We start from the raw sequence: 23,063 nt of genomic DNA, 5'->3' as shown, positions 1-23,063 counted from the left end.
AGTGGAAAAAGAGCCGCGTCAAACACGTGGCCGTTAAAGCTTGTAATCCGGCTCACCAAATGAATTCAGAATTGTAAGTTAAAAACTGAATTATATGATTTTAAGTGCTAGTCTTTTTTCACTAGCCATTTTGATAGTTTTTTTTTCACTAGAGGGCGAAATAGAGCACCACAGTCAAGGGCCATATGCTACATGTGACTTTACTCAGAAGTAGGAAATCAGATTGTTAGCAACAAGCTAGCTGTGATGAGTGATGTGTATTTTCCTCCTGCACAGTCAGTGCTATAGATTTAACAGGTGAATGTGTGGATGTAGACTGAGCTAAAGGAAATATTTACAGTATAACTCATTAAAAGGTAAGGGTGTGTTTATTGCTGTGTTTATTGCTCACGCCGCGAGCGGCCATTTTGATTTGACGTCACTCGCTCAACTCGGGATGGATGGATGGAGTTGAGGAGGCGCTCGTTCTCTTTGGATTTTCCAAGTCTGAGGTTACTTGGAGTTATGAGTTTTTCTTGAAAGCAGCAATAAATTCAGCTAATTGGTTAATGATGATGCACTTACTCATAAACGAGCTGAACATTTGACGCTGTGACTGTGTCACTTTCCAGAAGAATTAATTCAGGAGTTTCACAGCAAGGGGGAAGAATAGTTACTCAATTATTACCACAGTTGGGGGGAGTGTTTTAGTAAAAACAGCGTGTGACGAGAGACTCGGGGCATCGCTGTAAACTGTCCTGCTACGATGAATAACATTTAATGGTAACTACACACACACACACACACACACACACACACACACACACACACACACACACACACACACACACACACACACACACACACGTAAAAGCCAGAAAACCCACATGTAAATGTGTGAGACCATGCAAACACACACGCACATACACACAGTGGCACAGTACATTAATGCACTCACTGTGAAACCACAAACACCTCCACCCTGTACTCTCTCTATTCTTCCTCATCTTTACTCCACTCTTTCACTCCTCTTTCTCTCTCTGAGTCCTCTTCTCTACCACACTGTTTTCTTCTCTTTCGCTCTCTCTCTCTATTCTTCCTCATCTCTACTCCACTGTATCTCTCTCTTTCTCTCTCTCATTCATTCTTCCTCATATCTCCTGCACTCTATCTCTCTATTGTTCATTTTTCCTTATCTCTACTCCACTGTTTACTCACTGTTCTCTCTCTCTCTCTCTCTCTCTCTCTCTCTCTCTCTCGCTTCAATTCAACTCAGCAGTGCTTTATTAGCATGAATGTTAGAAACCACATTATTAACAATGCAAATAGTGCAGGTAGATTAGAACAGAAGTTATACATTTACAGAATACACACATCTCAGCATTTGTGCATTTCTCTCTCTCCATCTCTCTCTCTCTCTCCATCTCTCTCTCTCCCTCTCCCCATCTCTCTCTCTCTCCCTCTCCCCATCTCTCTCTCTCTCCCTCTCCCCATCTCTCTCTCTCCCTCTCCCCATCTCTCTCTCTCCCTCTCCCCATCTCTCTCTCTCCCTCTCCCTCTCCCCATCTCTCTCTCTCCCTCTCCCCATCTCTCTCTCTCCCTCTCCCCATCTCTCTCTCTCCCTCTCCCCATCTCTCTCTCTCCCTCTCCCTCTCCCCATCTCTCTCTCTCCCTCTCCCCATCTCTCTCTCTCCCTCTCCATCTCTCTCTCCACTACACTTGGGAGACTCTGGTATTGAGCCTCACATGAACAAACTAATAAACAAATGAATATATTTACACATACGTTATAGTTCACACGCGACACACACACAGGCACACACACCGTGAGAAAGCCTGGAGTGGTGGTGTGGGAGGCCAGGTTACACTACTAAACCACACAACAGGATTCCTGGAAACTCCGAGCTCATGTTACCTTCATACTACAATAATAAGCTAACTAATTTAATCAAGATTCACCTTAACGTATCTGTATTTAAAAAAAAATAATAATACATTCTTCCTCCATCAGAGCAACAGTTGTGTCTGTCGTGTGCTGATCAGAACGATGGGATTGCCTCCTACTCAGTCCAAAATTAGGGCCCTTATCCGGATGCAGACTTCCCTGTGGGACAGTTCTTATTTTGGGAAGTGCTGGTCAAAAAATAAATAAATAAATAAATAAAATCTGCCTGCATGGGCAGCGTCCTCCACGAGGGATCCATCATAACAAACAGAACAACACGGTGTGAGCTGAAGATAGAAAACTTTTATACAACTGATTATCAGCAAACGCACTTACACACACTACTGTGTCTGGCTCTGTGTGTGTGCGCGCGTGTGTGTGTGCGCGTGTGTGTGTGTGTGTGTGTGTGCACTCACTAAGCAGCTGAGTCGTTGAGTTGGTATTCTCTGGAGCGGGCGAAGCAGTTCTGCACTCCTCCATCGGCCCACAGGCGAGAGACGATGCCAGAGAGATCTTCAGGGAACAGGCCCTGCTCCTCCGCTCCTGCGGCCAGGGCAAACAGCTGCCTCGCATCGTCCTGCTCACACACACACACACACACACACACACACACACACACACACACACACACACGAGACAAACCACCACAACGTGATAAGTGTACAACAATTATTATTTGCTATAATCACTAATGAATTATTTATCAGTTCTGTCCTCCTCGTATCTGTGATCAGGGCTGGACGATATGATCATACAACATCAATATCATGATAAATGATGTCACGATACACTTTACTGCGATATCGCAGCTATCGGGGAAACTATTTTAACATTCGTTTAAGACGGGATTGGCAAACTCTGATCGGGAAGCAGCTGATTTGATGTTAAGAATTTCTACTGAACCTGTAATATTTATTAGTAGACTTGATTAAAATGATTAGAATGTTGCACCACAGCGTGTTAGTGTTGCAGTGTGTGGTACTGCGTAGCACATTCGAGGGATGAACTCTCGAATCTGATTGGTCAGAAGGTGTGCATTATTCTTGCATGTAGGCTGTAACATGAACGCCAGGTTTATATTAACACACTCCTTCTGATACGCTAGGGTTTCTATAGTAACAGCTCATACACAGGCGGACGCTCCGCATCATCCAAGTCTAATAATAAACAGATCATAAAAAGGTCTTCTTGTTAAAGAAAAACATGTCATCATCGAGACTTTCATTTAACATTTATGAACTTGTCTCGTGGACGTTCCACAGCATTAAACGTTAACTATAAACCGTTAACAATAAAGCTGCAACATGTCGTTCATTAATAAATTAAACATTGTAATCGCTGTGGTACAAGCAGAATAACCTTTTTTTAATCCCTTTCAGTTTAAATTAATTTATTACTGTGGAGATTTTTTTTTTAAATAAATGTCACACATCACTACTGTTTCAGCTGTCTGGCACCTATACATCATGGTATACACTGTGTATCATAGAGATGACATGTTTTATTTTCTAATACACATACAGCTTTCACACGAGTATAATCTAAAAAAATAAACATCATAAAATCAATCCAAACAGAAAATACAAACCAAGTCTCGTTATACGTTTAGTTTTATGGTTTAAAAAAAAGAGAAGTGTCGTGAATATTGGTGTTTATTACACGGCGTGTTAAGGGAACGCCCACATTTCGTTACACAGCGGTTTTTATGAGAAATGGTAGAAATGTGAGACGGTTGTCAACCTTTCAAACTCAAAGGGAACACACAAACTAAAATATCTAGGAGCGTGGCTGTAAAACGTCCTACAGGCTGCTCAGGGCTGATCACCAGAACAGGAAGTGTGTAAAATTTGCTCTGGTACTGGATGCACAGTTTAACAGTCAACAATGACACCGAAGCTTGTTTTTGGGGAAAAAGAGGCCTTATTCAAATAAAATCAAATACTGATAATGACATCATTCATCTTTCATTCATCCATCTTCAGGAAAAGCGTTTTATCCAGGATCCGGAGTCTGTCCCGGGAACAGGGCAGGGTCGATCCTGATTATTTAATGCCTTGCTCCACTACACCGCTGCTCATAGCTTAAACAGCTATGCTGTGTAATAACCCTGTAATATGCTTTAATAGGGTATGAACACACACACACACACACACACACTCACACACACACACACACGTGTATGACAGACATTCAGCCCCATCAGTTCTCAGTAATTTCACGGCTAACGAAGGAGCGCTGCGTGTCTGATGGACCGTTTTATGGCTGTATGGCAGCAACAACGTGACAATCAAACATTCAACCACCTGTAGCACACACACACACACACACACACACACGAGGGAGTTTATTCTGAGCTGTAGTCTTACCATTAATCCTCAATCAGCTTTTTGTGTTGCAACATCATTGTTTCATAAAAGACTAAGTCATTAATATAAACTCACCTGACACCTACACACACTGCGACACACACTGCGACACACTGTTACTCTTTTTTTCATATTAATACTGTCGTTTGTAGCTTGAAAGAACTGCTTTGTGACCCAGTAAGGGAACACACACACACACACTCTCACACACACTCTCACACACACTCTCACACACACTCTCACACACACACACTCACACACACTCACACACACACACTCACACACACACACTCACACACACACACTCACACACACACACTCACACACACACACTCACACACACACACTCACACACACACACTCACACACACACACACACTCACTCACACACACTCACTCACTCATCTGTCACTGTCGCCTCTTAAAAAGCCTCATTTGTAGGCCGCTTCAGATAAACGCATCCCAGAGGAACAGGTGTCAGTGTAAAGGACAGCGTGAAGATCATCACGTTTCTTATCGTTCTTTCATTTGAGTAACTGAAACAGACGAGAGTCAACCTGTACCACTCCCCCCACCCCACCCCTCTCTCTCTCTCTCTCTCTCTCTCTCTCTCTCTCTCTCTCCCTCTCTCTCTCCCTCTCTCTCTCCCTCTCTCTCGCTCTGCATGTGTGAGGTGTGAAATCGTCTCGGCCCTGCAGTTATTTTCCTTCACTGATTCGATTTCGCGGATTTGGCAGGAGAACAATACCGGGCTTTCATCGCTTAAACTCTCAATCAGGACCACAAATGAAAGCAGCGTTTCACAGGCTCGTGTGTGTGTGTGTGTGTGTGTGTGTCTGTGTGTGTGTGTGTGTGTGTGTGTGTGTGTGTGTGTGTGAGGCGCTCTGTGCTGCTCTGAGCTCATGTACAGCTGCTGGAGAAGGAGTCTAATCTGGAAAAGTAATCAGGGACTCCTTTAATAATAATAAGGTGATGAGTAATGCTGTGATAAAGCAGTATATATATAGGGCTGTCACACTGCTTTAAAAATGCATGAGAATTTTAATTATCTAAAAGATTTAGTATTCAAATGCATTTAAATATTAACGAGCCCATAATAAAACATTCGCATTAGTGCTATCGAAGGTGGAAATGACGCCGCTGTACTAACCGAAGGAGGTAATAGGATAAAATTCTATCAAAAAAGTTTTTTTTAATTTTTTTTTTTATTCACTTATTTATCCACATCTCTGACTTTAAATGGGCGGGGCTAATCTTTGCATTAAGCTTCACCATCACCAATCACAGGCTCATTTTACATGCTCCTCCCACTGAGCCGTTAATAATAGGTCTGTTTGAGTGGCGTCACAGGCTGGGAGTGCAAGACAGTGCGCTGTCAATCAACCATGCTAATTAGAATATTAGGCCACGCCCACTCGGACAAATAATTCTAGACACACCACATCGATGCCAACCATGATGGGGAGGACAAGATCTGCATAACTTTCTCTCTGTCACTCTAGCACTAGCTGTAATTACTGAGTGACACTGTGTGTGTGTGTGTGTGTGTGTGTGTGTGTGTGTGTGTGTGTGTGTGTATACGCACAGCTCTGGCTGGTTCCTCGTAGTCTATCTTGAGGTTGCTCATAGCTTTAATGATGGCCATGATGGACTGGATGGTGTTGCTGTAGACCACGGCTCTGTACTGCTTACACTCATCTTCCGAATATCCATCCTCATGGATAATCCTGCAGAGAGAGAGAGAGAGAGAGAGAGAGAGAGAGAGAGAGAGAGAGAGAGGTGAGCACATTTTCCTATCAAAACAAACATGTCTGATATTGTAACCGACCCGAAACATCCTCCACAGAATGACTAATACATGTTTCTTTATTCTTGGTAAGGAAGATGTGTGTGTGTGTGTGTGTGTGTGTGTGTGTGTGTTTTCGTTATTAAAGTACATTAAACACACTGCAATGAACCGAATTCTTCAGTATTGAGTGTTACACAACAAGGCTTCATTCTGGCACACACTGACGGGGAGGGAGAGAGAGAGAGAGAGAGAGAGAGAGAGGGAGAGAGAGAGAGAGAGAGAGAGAGAGAGAGAGAGACAGGAAGTGAAGATCTCAGAGCCTGAAGAGAAGGCACACTCTGACCTCTCTCTCTCTCTATCTCTCTCTCTTCCTCTCTCACACACTCACACACACACACACACACACACAGCTCTGGAGTGGGTCCAGTTATAAAAGCAGGCATTTTCACTGAGTTAAGAACGGAACCATTACGGAATGAGACGTGGGATTTTCCAGCTGCAGGAGGAAAATGAAGGGCAGCTCACATCCTGTGTTTAACTGAAACGCTGAATTTGTGGCTTTTAAACATTCGGACATTTAACATCTGATCATCCTGCGTCTACAGCCGTAGCATTACAGACGAGTCGTTACACTCGCAGAGGCCGGACGACATGTACGCTTCTCTGTGCGAGTTTATTCTATCCTCTGTTTCAGAGCAAGTCTTTCTGCTGTTAGTAACACAACTTTATTCACTTTGTTTCTTCAGTGGAACTCTGGTTTATAGTTCGACAGGTTCAGTTACAGCCACCTTCTTATAGCTCTTATAGCACAGCCTGAACCTGTCACACAATCTTCCTCTGCCACAAAGTGAATCAGTGAGTGAGTCAGTTAGTCAGAAAGTGAGTCAGTAAGTCAGTCAGTCAATCAGTGAATCAGTGAGTGAGTCAGTTAGTCAGAAAGTGAGTCAGTAAGTCAGTCAGTCAATCAGTGAGTCTGTGAGTGAGTTGGTCTGGCAGTGCATCAGTCAGGCAGTTAGTGAGTTAGTCAGTGAGTGAGTGAGTGAGTGAGTGAGTGAGTGAGTGAGTGAGTGTGAGTCAGTCAGTCGATTCTGTGAGTGAATGAATGAGTGATTGAGTCAGTTAGTAAGTCAGTCGTTTACGTTTTAGAGGGTGATTATTCTGAAGAAGGGGGCGATAGGAACACCTTACACATTACGCCTGTGTGCAAAGCCTAAACTGAACAGATTAAACAGACATCAGACCTGTTCATTTCTGCATGAGAGCATTCTATCGGTGCTCTCTCTCTCTCTGTGTGTGTGTGTGTGTGTGTGTGTGTGTGTGTGTGTGTGTGTGTGTGTGTGTGTAATAAACTGATGAGCAGCTAAAAGAAAAAACTGACTGAAGGCACCACATGCCCTGTACTGGGAGGAATAATTAAGACAGTGTAGTGTGTGTGTGTGTGTGTGTGTGTGTGTGTGTGTGTCATTACTTACTTCATCTGCTTCACTATGGTGCTCTTCCCCGACTCTCCCGCACCTTCAGAGAGAAAGAAACCACACGTTACACACAGACAAACAAATCAACACTAATTCAGACAGAGGCCTTAACTTCACACACTCTCACACACACACACTCACACACACACACACACACACATACACACATACACACACACAATCTTGGCCAATCCCTGCTCTACCTTGTCACACAACAGCCACCAACTGGGGAGTAACACGTGCTTCCTACAAGACACGTGAACACGTCTTTTCGAAGTGCTGCTCATGCAGCGTAACACACTCGGAGGAAAGCGCTATCCGCCCTCATCCTCATATATGAGCTCACAGACGCCCACGATTGGCTAGTGATTCTGTGATTGACAGGACAGAGCGTATGCCCCTCCCACACAGACAGCACAGCCAATTTTGCTCTTCTGGCCATTTATGGCATTATCAAGATTCAAATTCACGATCGCCAGAGAAGAGGGCGATCGCTATTCTGTGGGTTACGAATAAAACATATGTGTGTGTGTGTGTGTGTGTGTGTGTGTGGCACGTAATAGTTCCGTGTTTACTCACACAACTTATACACCCTACAAAAACTCTCTCTCTCTCTCTCAGAGGAGTTTCAGTAACAGGAAGAGAGGCTTTAATTTGTCTCAGCAATGTTTATTTCCACAAGACCACAGTAACACACTGCTTCACACACACTCACACACACACACACACACACACACACACACTCACACTCACACCCCTGATCTGCCATTAGCCAAATCCACATACAGCTGTCATCTGACTCTCACACGTGAAGTCCTGTCTGTCATTACACTCTGTGTTTTTGTTGGATCTTATATGCGGTCTGTCATGCCCTCGTGCTGGTGGGTTCCACACACACACACACACACACACACACACACACACACACACACACACACACACACAGTGACAATACGATTTCCCACAATAGTCATGTTGAACTCTCTGTGTGTGAGGCAGGGGTGATTACCAAAAAGCACGAGTGGCCGAGCTTCACGCACAGACACACACACAGACACACACACACACACACACACACACAGGAAGAAGATACTTAACGCCTTTTTCCTCACATAAGCCACAGAAGGTGAGAATTGTGTCACATTTATAAGCATCCAAAATAAAATGATGAGACGTCACTGACCTACTGCACTGCATTGTGGGGGATTTCAGGAGTGCGCAGGATTTTCCACACAGACATACTCGTAAAATTTCCTAATTTCCTAAATGCTGCACTATTTATTGAACAGATCGTGAATTTGCACAAACAGCAGATTGGAATCCAAATCATTAAAGAACAAGTCAGACGAGAACTTGCTTAGGAATCATTTTATTCGTTTAGCTACAGCTGAATCCCAAATGGCTTCCTAATCACTATATATGCTGACAACATAGGGTATAACATAAAAGCACTGTAGATTCTGAGATTCAGCGTGTGTGTGTGTGTGTGTGTGTGTGTGTGTGTGTGTAAGGCATCTGTTGTAACACTACAGCTCTGGACTGGGATTTTTAATGACTGCAAATATCACAGTCATTCAGAGATTCCCAGAGTCCCACAGCTAATACACAACACACACCAGGAAGCACAACACACACGTGCGCGTGCACACACTCCTTCCACTGTGTGTGTGTTGTGGGGAGATGGGTCACAAGGGAGTAAATGAGGAAATGAGGTTTTGGTCTCCACAGGCTTTCTCAGGATAAAGGCTAAATTAAATTGAAAGCGAATGAAAATATACCTGAAATGACTTCATCTGTGATTCAATACAATACACTGTGATTGACAGACAGAGACCACGCCTCCTTCACTGAGACTGACAGAGACCACGCCTCCTTCACTGAGACTGACAGAGACCACGCCTCCTTCACTGAGACTGACAGACACAAAGGCCACGCCTCCTTCACTGAGACTGACAGAGGCCACGCCTCCTTCACTGAGACTGACACAGACAGAGGCCACGCCTCCTTCACTGAGACTGACACAGACAGAGGCCACGCCTCCTTCACTGAGACTGACAGAGACAGAGGCCACGCCTCCTTCACCGAGACTGACACAGACAGAGGCCACGCCTCCTTCACCGAGACTGACACAGACAGAGGCCACGCCTCCTTCACTGAGACTGACAGAGACAGAGGCCACGCCTCCTTCACCGAGACTGACACAGACAGAGGCCACGCCTCCTTCACTGAGACTGACAGATACAGAGACCACGCCTCCTTCACTGAGACTGACACAGACAGAGGCCACGCCTCCTTCACCGAGACTGACACAGACAGAGGCCACGCCTCCTTCACCGAGACTGACAGATACAGAGACCACGCCTCCTTCACTGAGACTGACACAGACAGAGACCACGCCTCCTTCACTGAGACTGACACAGACAGAGGCCACGCCTCCTTCACTGAGACTGACAGATACAGAGACCACGCCTCCTTCACTGAGACTGACAGAGGCCACGCCTCCTTCACTGAGACTGACACAGACAGAGGCCACGCCTCCTTCACTGAGACTGACACAGACAGAGGCCACGCCTCCTTCACTGAGACTGACACAGACAGAGGCCACGCCTCCTTCACTGAGACTGACACAGACAGAGGCCACGCCTCCTTCACTGAGACTGCCAGATAAGAATATTACTAGAAAGAGAAACCCATGGTGCTGAGGAGAATTTCTGTAATAAAGTTTGTGAATGATAAACAGTTATAATACAGGAATGTGGGCGTGACTGATAGAGTGTGTTTTACTTTAAATCCCAGCTCGTGCGAGCGGCGCTCTGAGGCGATCACTCAGCTCTACTCCAGTCATGTTTAGTGTGAAGAGACGGATGAGTTCATTAAGTGACATCTCATCACTCCATTCCTCTTTAGTCTGTGTAATAAAGTCGCAGAGCTCTCCGTGGGATTCGGCTCCGTGTACGAGACTGTCTCTTCTTCCGTTTTATTTTTAACAGGTTAACGGAGTTCGTTCAATCAGACTCATTTCTCATCGCCATCCTTTTCTTCAGCAGACAGCTAATTATCCCTGCTGTGTTTTTCACGTCTGACAGGAAGTGGAGAAGGGAGAGAGAAGGGCGCTGATGGAACCTGATCCGGCGGCCTGCGATGATGGCACGCGTTAATAGTTTGGGGTTTAATTAGCAAGCTCGGGGAAGTGCGTACTTTCTGTGTGTGTGTGTGTGTGTGTGTGTGTGTGTATGTGTATGAGATGGTGTCATGTCCACCACAGGTCTCTGAGTGAGTGTGTATGCACTAACTTCATGGTCCAGGTGATGTCCAGGTGATGCAGCTCAGACTCAGTAAAAGACGTAGTGTTACACGTAATGTACGTGTAACGATCACCAGCACGATTAACACTCACGTCTGATGCTCGCTGTCTGACTGGAGCTGGATCAGACGCGAGTGATGAATGTTCAGGTGTGATATGGTGAGTGTTAGATCTAATATGTCCGTGCTGTTGGGGTATTTGGTTGTGAATTTTTTTTTTTTTTTTTTTGCTTGCATTCGCTTAACACTGTCATCTGTGTGTTTCTACAACATGTGAAAGTTCAACAGACCGACACGCTCACAGTGAAATCGCATGTTTTGATCACTGCTTCGAAAACAAACACAGAAATAACTAAAAGATAGTCGGAGCTCACAGTAATCACTCGGCTGTAAATAAAAATATACGCAGCACTTAAACAATACAATTAAACAATGACATCTTAGAGCCGTTCATTTCCTCGGACGCGGAAATCGGTTGTCTCCATGGCAACATACCAAATAGATTCAGTGATGGCTGTGACGTGCAGCAGTTACACTGTATTTCAACATCTTCCACCGTTTTTTTTTTTTTAAAGAGTGAATGTGAAAGGAAATAAACTACACAATATTGCTGTCTGTCTGTTAAATCAAGTTCCAGCTGGTAGTTGTGGGTTAGAGGGAGATGTGGACGATGTGCTGTTACACTCCAGAGTGTGTATAATGTGAGGAGTGTGTGAGTGGAGTGTGTATAATGTGAGGAGTGTGTGAGTGGAGTGTGTATAATGTGAGGAGTGTGTGAGTGGAGTGTGTGAGTGGAGTGTGTTGAAGGCTCTCAGCTCTGATGAATCCCAGTATTTCCTGATTATCCTGCGTAACAAAACTATAATGGAGTAATTTCCTCGTCCCTGGGACAGAACGGTGCTGCTGCTGCTCTCATCACTCACACACACACACTCACACACACTCACACACACTCACACACACTCACACACACTCACACACACTCACACACACTCACACACACTCACTCACGTCTAAGGATTTTTCTAATTACAAAATGGCCCTGTCCTTTCACTCTTCTTATTCCATTCAATCTCCCTTTCATTCCTCTCTACCTTTCTCTCCATCTTTCTACCTCTCTCCCTCTTTCTTCCTGTCTCTCTACTCATCTCTCTCTCTCTCTTTCGTAGTCTTTCTACCTGTCTCTCCACCTCTCTCGCGGTCTTTCTCTGCCTTTTCACCTGTCTCTCTCCCTGTCTTTGACACTCTCTCTCTCACCCTAGCTCTCTCTCTCTCTCTCTCTCCACACGTTATGTGCTGTCAAAAATCAATCAATAATTTTACTTGCCTAACAAAACCACTTATTCTTTAAATGAAATGTGTAATAGATAATATTTCTGTCTGTTTAAAGGAAGATAACTGTACCAGTAAAGTCTCTCTCTCTCTCTCTCTCTCTCTCTCTCTCGAAGTGTTTCGTTCAGACAGATGGATGGAACCTGAGCTTTTCCTCTCTCTCACTCCTCTGAGCCAGACACATTTCCTCTGTTTATTTCACTCCTAATCCAGGAAGCTGTGAGTTTTCTCACTCTACCTTTCTCTTCCCCTCTCCTTCTCTCCCTCTCCACCTCCTTCTCACAGCAGCAGTTCCATTTCCCAAACACAAAGCGCAATATTTATCACAGCATTTACGGTCAGTGATAAAACATTAGACCCTGCATCAAGGCGCTAGTTCTGTCTCTTTCTTTCCTTCGTTTTTTTTACTCCGTAAAGCACACAGCACCTTCCCGCTTGGCCTTAAAACACTGCTGTCCTTACAGACCCCTGAGTGAGACTCGTCTGTCGGGTGTTTTTTATAGCATACTATCAAATCGGACACCTTTCCAAGCCAGCAGAAGACGGCTGTGATTACAGAAGGGAAATAAGTGGTCCGAGGAGCTCCGTCTTTACTGTCTGAGCTGAGCAGCTACCCAAGATATCAGTGAACCAAGAAGTTAACAGGCTGAGCTTGCTAATTAACAAACCTGTCTAACTCACCTAAAATCTATATCACGAAACTCGCTGGTCTTATTCTTTACAGCAGTTGAATATAATTGACATGTTTAGCTAGCTAACTTTATTCAGATTACAAATGACTCCACGGCGTGCATGAAGAGACCTTCAGGTTCTCGCTACTATAAATGCGATGTGTCTATCGATAAATCCCATCATGGCAGGCTAGAACACAGCTTACATCATTTAGTCACTGACAGGACGCCAAGCCCTGAGAATCTTCTAGAGTCACGCCGTCTGAAAGTGTTTAGCTGAATAACGCTCGCTGTCTTCTAGCAGTAATCTATAATAATACGTGGATAACTTTTGACCTAATGTCAGCTCTGACTCCTAAATAAAAAACTGTTGATTGATTCTTCAGTCAGATTATCTGCGTGTGTTGTTAATGTAATCTGTTTTAAAAACTCAGCCGTGATTGTGATATGAAAAGATAAGCCAGTGGAAGGAAATGGACAAATGCTGAAGTACTGACATTTCATTAGTAAAAATATAAAGCAGAAGTGTGTGAGCTTGTGTGTGGTAATGACTGGCCAGATGAACGTGCGTGTGTGTGTGTGTGTGTGCGTGTGTGTGTGTGTGTGAGAGAGACCCAGCTGTGTTTCTCTGGCGTCTGGCTGTAAGTGACAGACGGACTGCCTGCGGTGGTTTCAACCTTCTGTCCATGTAAAAACAAACACACACACACACACACACACACACACACAGACACACACAGACACACACGTTGGTCCTCCAGGTCTGTGCTACACTGATGTGGACTCAAACTTCAGCACAAAACACACAAACTCAAACACACGTTCACACACGAGTCTGTTTGCTGAGTCTGAATCAGAGCGAAATTGATTCTTTTAATCCGTTTGCGTGATGATTACACGTAACGAAACGATTAAAAAAAGCGAAGGCGCAGAGCCAAAAAACACAGCGATGGAACATGGTTACTGAGAACGAGCTGGAGGTGAGACATGTACCTTCTCGAGAGTATCTAAGTGGATGATCATGAAGCTCAGCCTAATTATCAATCATCGAAAATTTTAAATATTTTTCCAGAAGCGTTAGAGTATAAAGCTAAAAATGAGAATATCTCCCAAACTAAAACACCAGTTTAATTCTCTAAAGGGCTGCGGATGATTGTAACTGTTTGTGGAAGGTGTATTTGCTGTCCTGTTTTCGGTGTGTTAAGGCTCGGCCCGTTGCTGCAGCGCTCTTTCTGTAAAAGAAATGTTTAAAATAAAGCCGCCTTAGGTGAAGTAGATGAAGTAGACAATGTGAAGGAGGAAGTGGAAGTGTGGCTCAGTGTCACTTCCTGTTCTTTCATGCACAGAAGCTGCATGCTTGCTGGTTAAGTCATTAGAAAGCAGAATGAGCCTCTGATGTGGTATGAAACACCTGCCTTCTCATCCTCAGGGTCAACTCGGGTGTGTGTGTGTGTGTGGCTGAAATGTCATCCATCAAAAAGCAAAACACCAAGGCTATGATCACAAACGTCTCTCACACACACACCCACACACACACCCACACACACACACAGACGAGTAAACTGAACTTTGCGTCTCCCGCCCCTGAACACACTCGGGTTTGAGAGCAGTGCTGACGCGGGTGATATATTTAAACTCGGCAGAATGGATCTCTAACGCTCACATCACACTGATACACAGCAGCGCAGAGAGCTGGATGAGGCCATGATGCATTTTAACGTTATCCCTAATGGCTCATAATCAGCGGAGGATAAGTTTATACTGTAACGTATTATCACAACATTATCACAGAGTCAGCGACTTTGTACTTCTGTATGGTATACGGTACAGACAGTGTGATACGATACGATACGATTCACAACGTACTGATTCGATGTTACCGCTGAGTCTGCTACTATACGATTCGATTCACAAACATAAAATCTGCTGTGATTTGATTCTGATTAAGGCAATGATTCAATATTTGACGATTCCACTGAATCTGCTAAGATACAACACGATACGATTTGCAAGGTAACGATTTGATATTTGACGTCTGATACAGCAAAGATATTTGACGATAGCACTGAATCTGGTAAGATACGATGCGATTCGATTCAGAAGGTAACGATTTGATATCTGATGACATCACTGAATCTGCTACAATACATTACAATTCAATTTTGTATCTTCTGTTCAATATGTGACCGACTTTTTTGTTTTGTTTACTATTTTATTAATCCCACGCGGGGCAATTGCACAGGGCATAGGCAGCACATCCCAAACTTCAGCTCAAATATACATAAAAACACAAACACACACACACACACACACACACACACACACACACACACAAAAAGACATTTTTACACAACTTTGTTCAGACTTTGTTCAGAGTCTGACACAGGCCTACTGCTAATACGTGAATAATGATAATGACGTAGAGAAGGACGAAACAGAGTTACGGTCAAGTCACCCTGCTGCCTGTTAAATTATTTATACATCAGTTTAAAGACACAAATTATATTTTACACAGCAGCTGTCTAACTTTTTTTTTTTTTTGATAATAACTGATTTATGATCGTTGTTGCCTTTTAAATCATCACATCGATCCAAATCATCACACCCCTACACTATATTACACTAATGAATTTACGATATTTAAGTGAAATTAACGCAGGCCAGCGCTTATCTATATCACATCCGTCGTGAGTTTTAATATGAGGCGAAGAAGCATCTCCGTAGTAACGTGCAGCGATCTGATCTCTTCACGTTCCTGAAAAACAGCTGAGCTTGTAAAAAGAAAAGACCGTAATAGAGGTGAGAAGTTCTCCGGCGTCGAGCTGCAGGACAAACTGCAGACGTCAGCGGCACAGATCTAAAAATCCATTTTGTTTGTGGAAGGAGCTGTAAACGCAAGGAGAGGACTCTATCCCGAGAGTGATGCTGTTAATAAAGCAAATCTACGAGCTGTAAACACGGCGCAAACACGCTGCTGGGAGACTCGAGTGAAACGAGCGCATGCCTCCGGCCGTCTGAGGTTCAGTCTGAGCTAACTTCATTACTCCCGCAATAAACACAGCTCATTTCCTTACTGCTGTGTGTCTTCACCTGTCCTCCTCAGGTGCACAATGAGTAACGACTCGTTCCTGGAGCCACAACACGGAGAAAAAACAAAACACAGACATTTTCCCAGGTTAGTCAGCACTTTCAATTAGCTGATTAAAGCCTAACCCTGAACGTTCCTCGGCTGTACAGCGACGATCATCATACACCGGTACTTAAATAAATAAATAAATAAAAGGTAAAGTATTGAATACTGTCCTCCCATCAAGTAACCTGCGTTCATTTGTTTTCTGCGTATGTGCACGACACAGCCGCGATTTCAGCAACAGCTACCTGAGATTTTCTCAACTTCATGCAAATTAGGTATGACGCTGGAAAAAAGCAACAAATCCAAACATTCAATTCGAATCGTTCCTCGGACCAATTCTATGGCGCATGTGGTCCGACGTTTTTTTCAGTTCCCCACAACTTTAGTTCCTACCTGAAATTAGGTCATGTACCAAAAAAAAAAGAAAGAAAGAAAGAAAAACTTTTCGTTAAATGTGTATAGTGTATAAAGAGGTTAAAAAGAAAAACAAAGCTAGGAAGGAAGGGACTGTTGTAGCTGCTACAGCTAAAGCAGTATTAGCAGATTAGCCTGGCACATGAAACATGTAAATCAAACAAACAATTCTGACACTTTATTAAAATATTAATAATTGTATACTGTGGTAAATCGTGTGTTGTACTTAATAGATTCGGGCTAAAACGCCGGATGGACGGAACACGCCCACGAGCGACAGACTACACGCGACATGAGTGTCTTGTGAACGCAGGTTAGAGTGCGGCGCAGAGCGAAGACATATCCACGTGAGAACGACCGACAGCTATCGTCAGCTATCAGACTGAAAAAGGCAAACTGTTCGGTTAGGTTTTTGGTGAAAAAAATAAAAATAGATGCAAGTGATGAAGAAATAGTGAAAAGCGGAGACACATCTCTAGTTTTAAACGAGACGACCATCTCAGTCCTGAACTTAATGTAAAACACGTCGAGTCGTGGTGGATTTAGAAATATTACAAGAAGGTGTTTCTCAGCCAGAATTTGACTGCGTGTCGGATCTGATTAATGATCCCTGCTCAACACTACAACACAAAAAAAAAATGGCGCTGCAGTATGTGTGTGAAAGATGACAACTACTGAAAACTTTACACTCCGATGTTGGTTATTAATCACCAACCCAATCACTGGGTGCTGATACTACAGAGTTTGTGTATTAACAGTATTTTTGTTCCCAACCCCAAGATCTCGGCTACTGAGAGAGAAAGGAAGCGAAGCTCTGTTCACACAAATCGCCATGGCAACCTTTACACAGCTAAACCAAACCTTTAAAAGAGGGCACACAGGAAATAAAGACACACACACACACACACACACACACACACACACACTCGCTCACACTTCTCCTAGTGTTGTGCACCACAAGCTCCCAGTAGATGCCTCAACCGTCTTTCAGAATCAACAGAGCACAGACACAGACACACACACACACACACACATACACACTGCCTGATTACACACAACAGGACTGTGTGTCTGGCGCTCGCACTTTCTCAAGATGTCTATCACAACACACACACCCACACACACCCCAGCAACTGTACACAGCAAGCATGCAGTGAGTAAGTCAGGGGTCTCATTTCTGTGTGTGTGTGTGTGTGTGTGTGTGTGTGTGTGTGTGTGTGTGTGTGTGTGTGTGTTGCTCAGCAGTATGCAGCATGCATAAGGAGTGGATCTCCCCATAGTGCTAACAGAGCTTTCTTTGTGTGAAAGACACACACACACACACACACACACACACACACACACACAGAGCCCTGCAACCCTGTACTCAGCTCATTCCCGCTCAGTCGATTTGCTTTTGTCCACTTCCTTCACACTATTCTCTCTCTCACACTCTTCACTTCTCCTCTTTCAGAAGAGAGAGAGAGAAAGAGAGATGAGGAGGAACAGAGTGAGAAAGAGAGAGAGAGAGAAAGAGGGAGAGAGAGGGATGGGGAGAAACAGAGTGAGAGAGAAAGAGGGACAGAGAGGGATGGAGGAGAACAGAGTGAGAAAGAGAGAGAGAGGGAAAGAGAGGGATGGGGAGGAACAGAGTGAGAAAAAGAGAGAGAGGGATGGGGAGGAACAGAGTGAGAGAGAGAGAGAGAGAGGGAGAGAGAGGGATGGGGAGGAACAGAGAGAGAGAGAGAGAGAGGGAGAGAGAGGGATGGGGAGGAACAGAGAGAGAGAGAGAGAGAGAGAGAAAGAGGGATGGGGAGGAACAGAGAGAGAGGGATGGGGAGGAACACAGAGAGAGAGAGAGAGAGAGAGGGAGAGGGAGAGAGAGGGATGGGGAGGAACAGAGAGAGAGGGATGGGGAGGAACAGAGAGAGAGGGATGGGGAGGAACACAGAGAGAGAGAGAGAGAGAGAGAGAGGGATGGGGAGGAACAGAGTGAGAAAAAGAGAGAGAGGGATGGGGAGGAACAGAGTGAGAGAGAGAGAGAGAGAGAGAGAGAAAGAGGGATGGGGAGGAACAGAGAGAGAGAGAGGGAGAGAGAGGGATGGGGAGGAACAGAGAGAGAGAGAAAGAGGGATGGGGAGGAACAGAGAGAGAGAGAGAGAGAGAGGGAGAGAGAGGGATGGGGAGGAACAGAGAGAGAGAGAGAGAGAGAGAGAGAAAGAGGGATGGGGAGGAACAGAGAGAGAGGGATGGGGAGGAACACAGAGAGAGAGAGAGAGAGAGGGAGAGGGAGAGAGAGGGATGGGGAGGAACAGAGAGAGAGGGATGGGGAGGAACACAGAGAGAGAGAGAGAGAGAGAGAGAGAGAGAGAGAGAGAGGAGAGAGAGGGATGGGGAGGAACAGAGTGAGAAAAAGAGAGAGAGGGATGGGGAGGAACAGAGTGAGAAAAAGAGAGAGAGGGATGGGGAGGAACAGAGTGAGAGAGAGAGAGAGAGAGAGAGAAAGAGGGATGGGGAGGAACAGAGAGAGAGAGAGAGAGAGGGAGAGAGAGGGATGGGGAGGAACAGAGAGAGAGAGAGAAAGAGGGATGGGGAGGAACAGAGAGAGAGAGAGAGAGAGAGGGAGAGAGAGAGAGAGAGAGAGAGAAAGAGAGATGGGGAGAAACAGAGAGAGAGGGATGGGGAGGAACAGAGAGAGAGAGAGAGAGAGAGAGAGGGAGAGAGAGGGATGGGGAGGAACAGAGAGAGAGAGAGAGAGAGAGAGAGAGAGAGAGAAAGAGAGATGGGGAGGAACAGAGAGAGAGGGATGGGGAGGAACACAGAGACAGAGAGAGAGAGAGAGAGAGAGAGAGGGATGGGGAGGAACAGAGAGAGAGAGAGAGAGAAAGAAAAAGGGATGGGGAGGAACAGAGAGAGAGAGAGAAAGAAAGAGGGATGGGGAGGAACAGAGAGAGAGAGGGATGGGGAGGAACAGAGAGAGAGAGGGATGGGGAGGAACAGAGAGAGAGAGAGAAAGAAAGAGGGATGGGGAGGAACAGAGAGAGAGAGGGATGGGGAGGAACAGAGAGAGAGAGGGATGGGGAGGAACAGAGAGAGAGAGAGAAAGAAAGAGGGATGGGGAGGAACAGAGTGAGAGTTGCAGTTAAATGAGTCTTCGCTCTGCGCTGTAGTGAAGAGTTATAAAGAACAGCAGGATGGAGAGAAATTCTTCACTTCCACCGTGGACACGTCACAATCACGTCACGCTGCTCTCACGTACGCAGCGCTCCGTGTGTGTGAGCAGAACCCCGGCGAGTTCTCCTCCTCCGCGCGGTTCTTTAGGCAGGTGAGAACGCAGCGATCACGCCCGGGTCCGAGGGCATCCGAGTGAAAACGAACGAGAAAGCGATTCGACTCTGAGTCGACTCACTGCAGGAAGTGAATCTTTCGGGGTAAAGTGGGTTTGTTTGGTAGATACGAGCCGCTACACTGAGCCAAAGCACAGAGCTGTAGCACTGCAGAAACACTGTGTGTGTTCCGGACGAACAAACACAGAAAATAAACACAGGATACGACACACGACTTAATTACTTATATAATTATCCAATCATTTCCTGAGCGCCGGCTCCGGCTTCTCCGTGGTGATTTTCGCGATGTCTGTGCGCGCTTGGTAAAGATTTGTTTACATTCTTCTGTGGCTGTATTTCTGACCAATCAGTGAAAGAGTTTTATGAGTATGTTTTCAGCCTTACACATTTATTTATTTTTTTTGGTTTGTTAAATTATGTTCAGTGTGAAACCAAATCAAACAAACCAAAAGAATCAATTTCTCTCTGATTCAGACTCAGCAAACGAGTCTAATGGGTTTGAAAGCGCGCTTAGAGAGTCAGGAACTCGCTCGCTCACCCGTTCTAACGACTTGAAACTGAATAATAAGGTGACTAGCGTTAAATGCTTTCACTTTAATTAGCAACTTAAAGAAGACAGAAATTTACTGGAGCCTGTGATTATTAATATTTATTTTTTTTACAGCATCAATACAGGTTTGCATTAAAATCAAGCAAGTGTGTGTGTGCGTGTGTGTGCGTGTGTGTGCGCGCGTGTTCCCGTAAAGGACAAATGACTACTGGAAAATTAAACAGCTGAGTGATTATGATTCACTGCTCCACATAAGATGTATCTACAAAGCACACAGCAAAAATACATTAAAAAAAAAAAAAAAAAAGGTGCTTGTCAGCATCCTGCTTGAGCGAGTGTTTCCCGACTGCTGGGTGTGTGTGTGTGTGTGTGTGTGTTGAGACATGTCAGCTTTATTTACAGTGTACTTCTTTCTTCCAGTAAGTGTCATCTCACACATGTGTGCACACACACACACACACACACACACACACACCAGATGGCAATAAATGCTGTGTGTAGCACCTACAGTGGAGGTGACACCTTGTCAACGCCCTCCCAGCTCACACGCTTGCCTCTGAGTGTGTGTGTGTGTGTGTGTGTGTGTGTGTGTGTGTGTGTGTGTGTGCGAGAGTGCCCTGTGGTTATTCACACTTTAGCGCCTCGTCGATCCAGGCTTTGTTCTCATTTGTCTCTCTCATTTGGTTGTTTTTTTTCTCGTCCTAAATCAACCTGTTTGCTTTCCAAGCACGATCTCGGTAACAACGCCAGCGATAAACACCATGGTAGCGGCACTCTCCTTGGTACGTCCGTGTGTGTGTGTGTGTGTGTGTGTGTGTGTGTGTGTTTTGGGGGGGATGTTGGTGGGATGAGAGCAGCACAAACTGAGAAAGAAAGGAGGGAAAAAAAATCCTCATGTGAACGCCGAGTAAAAACGATGAGACGTTCAGCGAGCATGTGAACAAAAACATGACAAACTTTTTTCTGTGCACGGCTCCAGCTGCAAACTTCACAACCACCACACACACACACACACACACACACACACACACACACACACACACACAACACACAGTTGCTTATATATTGTTTAAGACATACAATAGGTGGAAAAGTTTGAGTCTGATGTCATACACACCTGCTTAATATCCAAACACTGACCCCCACCTCCCCACCTCCCCACGCACACACGCACGCACGCACGCACGCACGCACGCACGCACACGCACGCACACACACACGCACACACACACACACACGCACGCACACACGCATGCACAGCTACTACTCAGCGTTCAGTATCATGAAAAAGATCCGCAGTGACAACTTCACTCCAAAAGTGACCGAAATCACCCGAGAACCGGCCGAGCGTCATATTAAATAAATAAATAAATAAATAAATAAATATCTGTGTGCTTCAGTGCTAAAACCAGGAGTGTACACACTCGGGTTAAGCGTCGACTCTTCTCCAGCTTAAACAAGTCACACTAGAAGTTGAAGAGATTTTAAAAATCTCAATGGCATGTTACAGAGGGTTAGAAAAAAAAATCTTTTAAAGTACAGTAGCTAATATCTCATATGATCTCTTTCATTTAAAAAAAAATTGAAAAAATAAATACATAACTAAATCACACAACTCAACAGTCAACAGTTCAGTGAGCTACGGCTGGGCGATACGATGTTATAATATCGATATCTTGATATTGTGTCGCAATATGCTTAACTAGAAATACATGAGAAGCAGCTGAGGTGTTAAAATCGTGTAGTCTGTAAAATTGCGACCTGTTAAAATTGTTCACATTTAATAAAGTATAAGCTTATAGAAACAAAAAAAACTACTTTAGCCTTGACGCTCAAGTACAAAACATACTTTACACACCAAGCATGTCTTGGCTGCCTGATAGGGGCGGAGCGATACGAGACAATAAATAAATAAATAAATAAATAAATAAATAAATAAATATTCCCGATTGCACAGCGGATATTATCATCACACGCTCCTGTTCTCTTCTCCTTAAACTTAAAATGGTGGGAATTTTTCTTTGTTGTTTTTTGGGCTATCAATCCTGGAACGATAAAATCGCTTATCTCGATAGTTTAAGCTGAATCAGGTGTGTTAGTGCGCGGAACGCTGAACCGTGTCGCTCCCGGACCGCTGTGGGAGAAACGCGTCGGTTGATAACGTGTCACTAGATGTGCTTGTTGCATCAGGGTTAGAGCTCTGAGGTACAGGAAGGTCTAAATCTTCTACAGAGTGATTAACTACACGGCAGTAAGACGGCAAACTCTCTCTCTCTCTCTCTCTCTCTCAGTGTGTTACTCCGCTTCACAGGAAGTCAGGGGAAAAACCCACAGCTCTGCCCTTCCTGTTCCGTGTGCCAGCTAACGTAGCATCTTCTACACACACACACACACACACACACACACACACACGCAGTGATAACCCCTGATTGAATCTCTTCTGCTCACACTGAAACAGCCGACTCGACTCATCCTCGACTGAATATGTGCTGACATTCAACTTTCTGTTCATGATAAAAGGGTTGGACGTTTATTACGGTTTAGGAAGTGGTGATAACGCTGCATAAAACATCCGCTACTTGAGGTAACTGAACTGAACAAAAGGTGCTACTCTCAGAGTCATCAGTCTTCTCAGAGATCTGTGAAGCGCTGCCAAGGCGGGTTCTTTATGTTATTTTATTTAGTGACGGCGATGGAACTCACAGCCCACCATCATTAAAGTTATTATACAGTATATATCTAAAAGTATGTGCACCCCTGACCATCACACCCCTATGTGC

General features: G+C 44.7%; 1 protein-coding gene across 1 annotated transcript in view; it reads right to left on the bottom strand.

The window, feature by feature from the left end:
* Positions 1-23,063, bottom strand: part of gnai2a (guanine nucleotide binding protein (G protein), alpha inhibiting activity polypeptide 2a) — a 51,314-nt gene that overhangs the window by 7,193 nt on the left and 21,058 nt on the right. The window contains exons 2-4 of the mRNA XM_034313997.2: positions 7,552-7,594; positions 5,876-6,017; positions 2,341-2,501 (exon numbers count right to left, since the gene is read on the bottom strand). Of these exons, the coding sequence (XP_034169888.1) occupies positions 2,341-2,501; positions 5,876-6,017; positions 7,552-7,594 (346 nt within the window). The remainder of the gene's footprint in view (positions 1-2,340; positions 2,502-5,875; positions 6,018-7,551; positions 7,595-23,063) is intronic.

This window comes from Pangasianodon hypophthalmus, chromosome 20 (assembly GCF_027358585.1).
Source record: "Pangasianodon hypophthalmus isolate fPanHyp1 chromosome 20, fPanHyp1.pri, whole genome shotgun sequence".
Classification (NCBI taxonomy): Eukaryota; Metazoa; Chordata; class Actinopteri; order Siluriformes; family Pangasiidae; genus Pangasianodon; species Pangasianodon hypophthalmus.
Note: the sequence above shows the minus strand (reverse complement) of the source record. Positions and strands in the feature narration are given on the sequence as shown.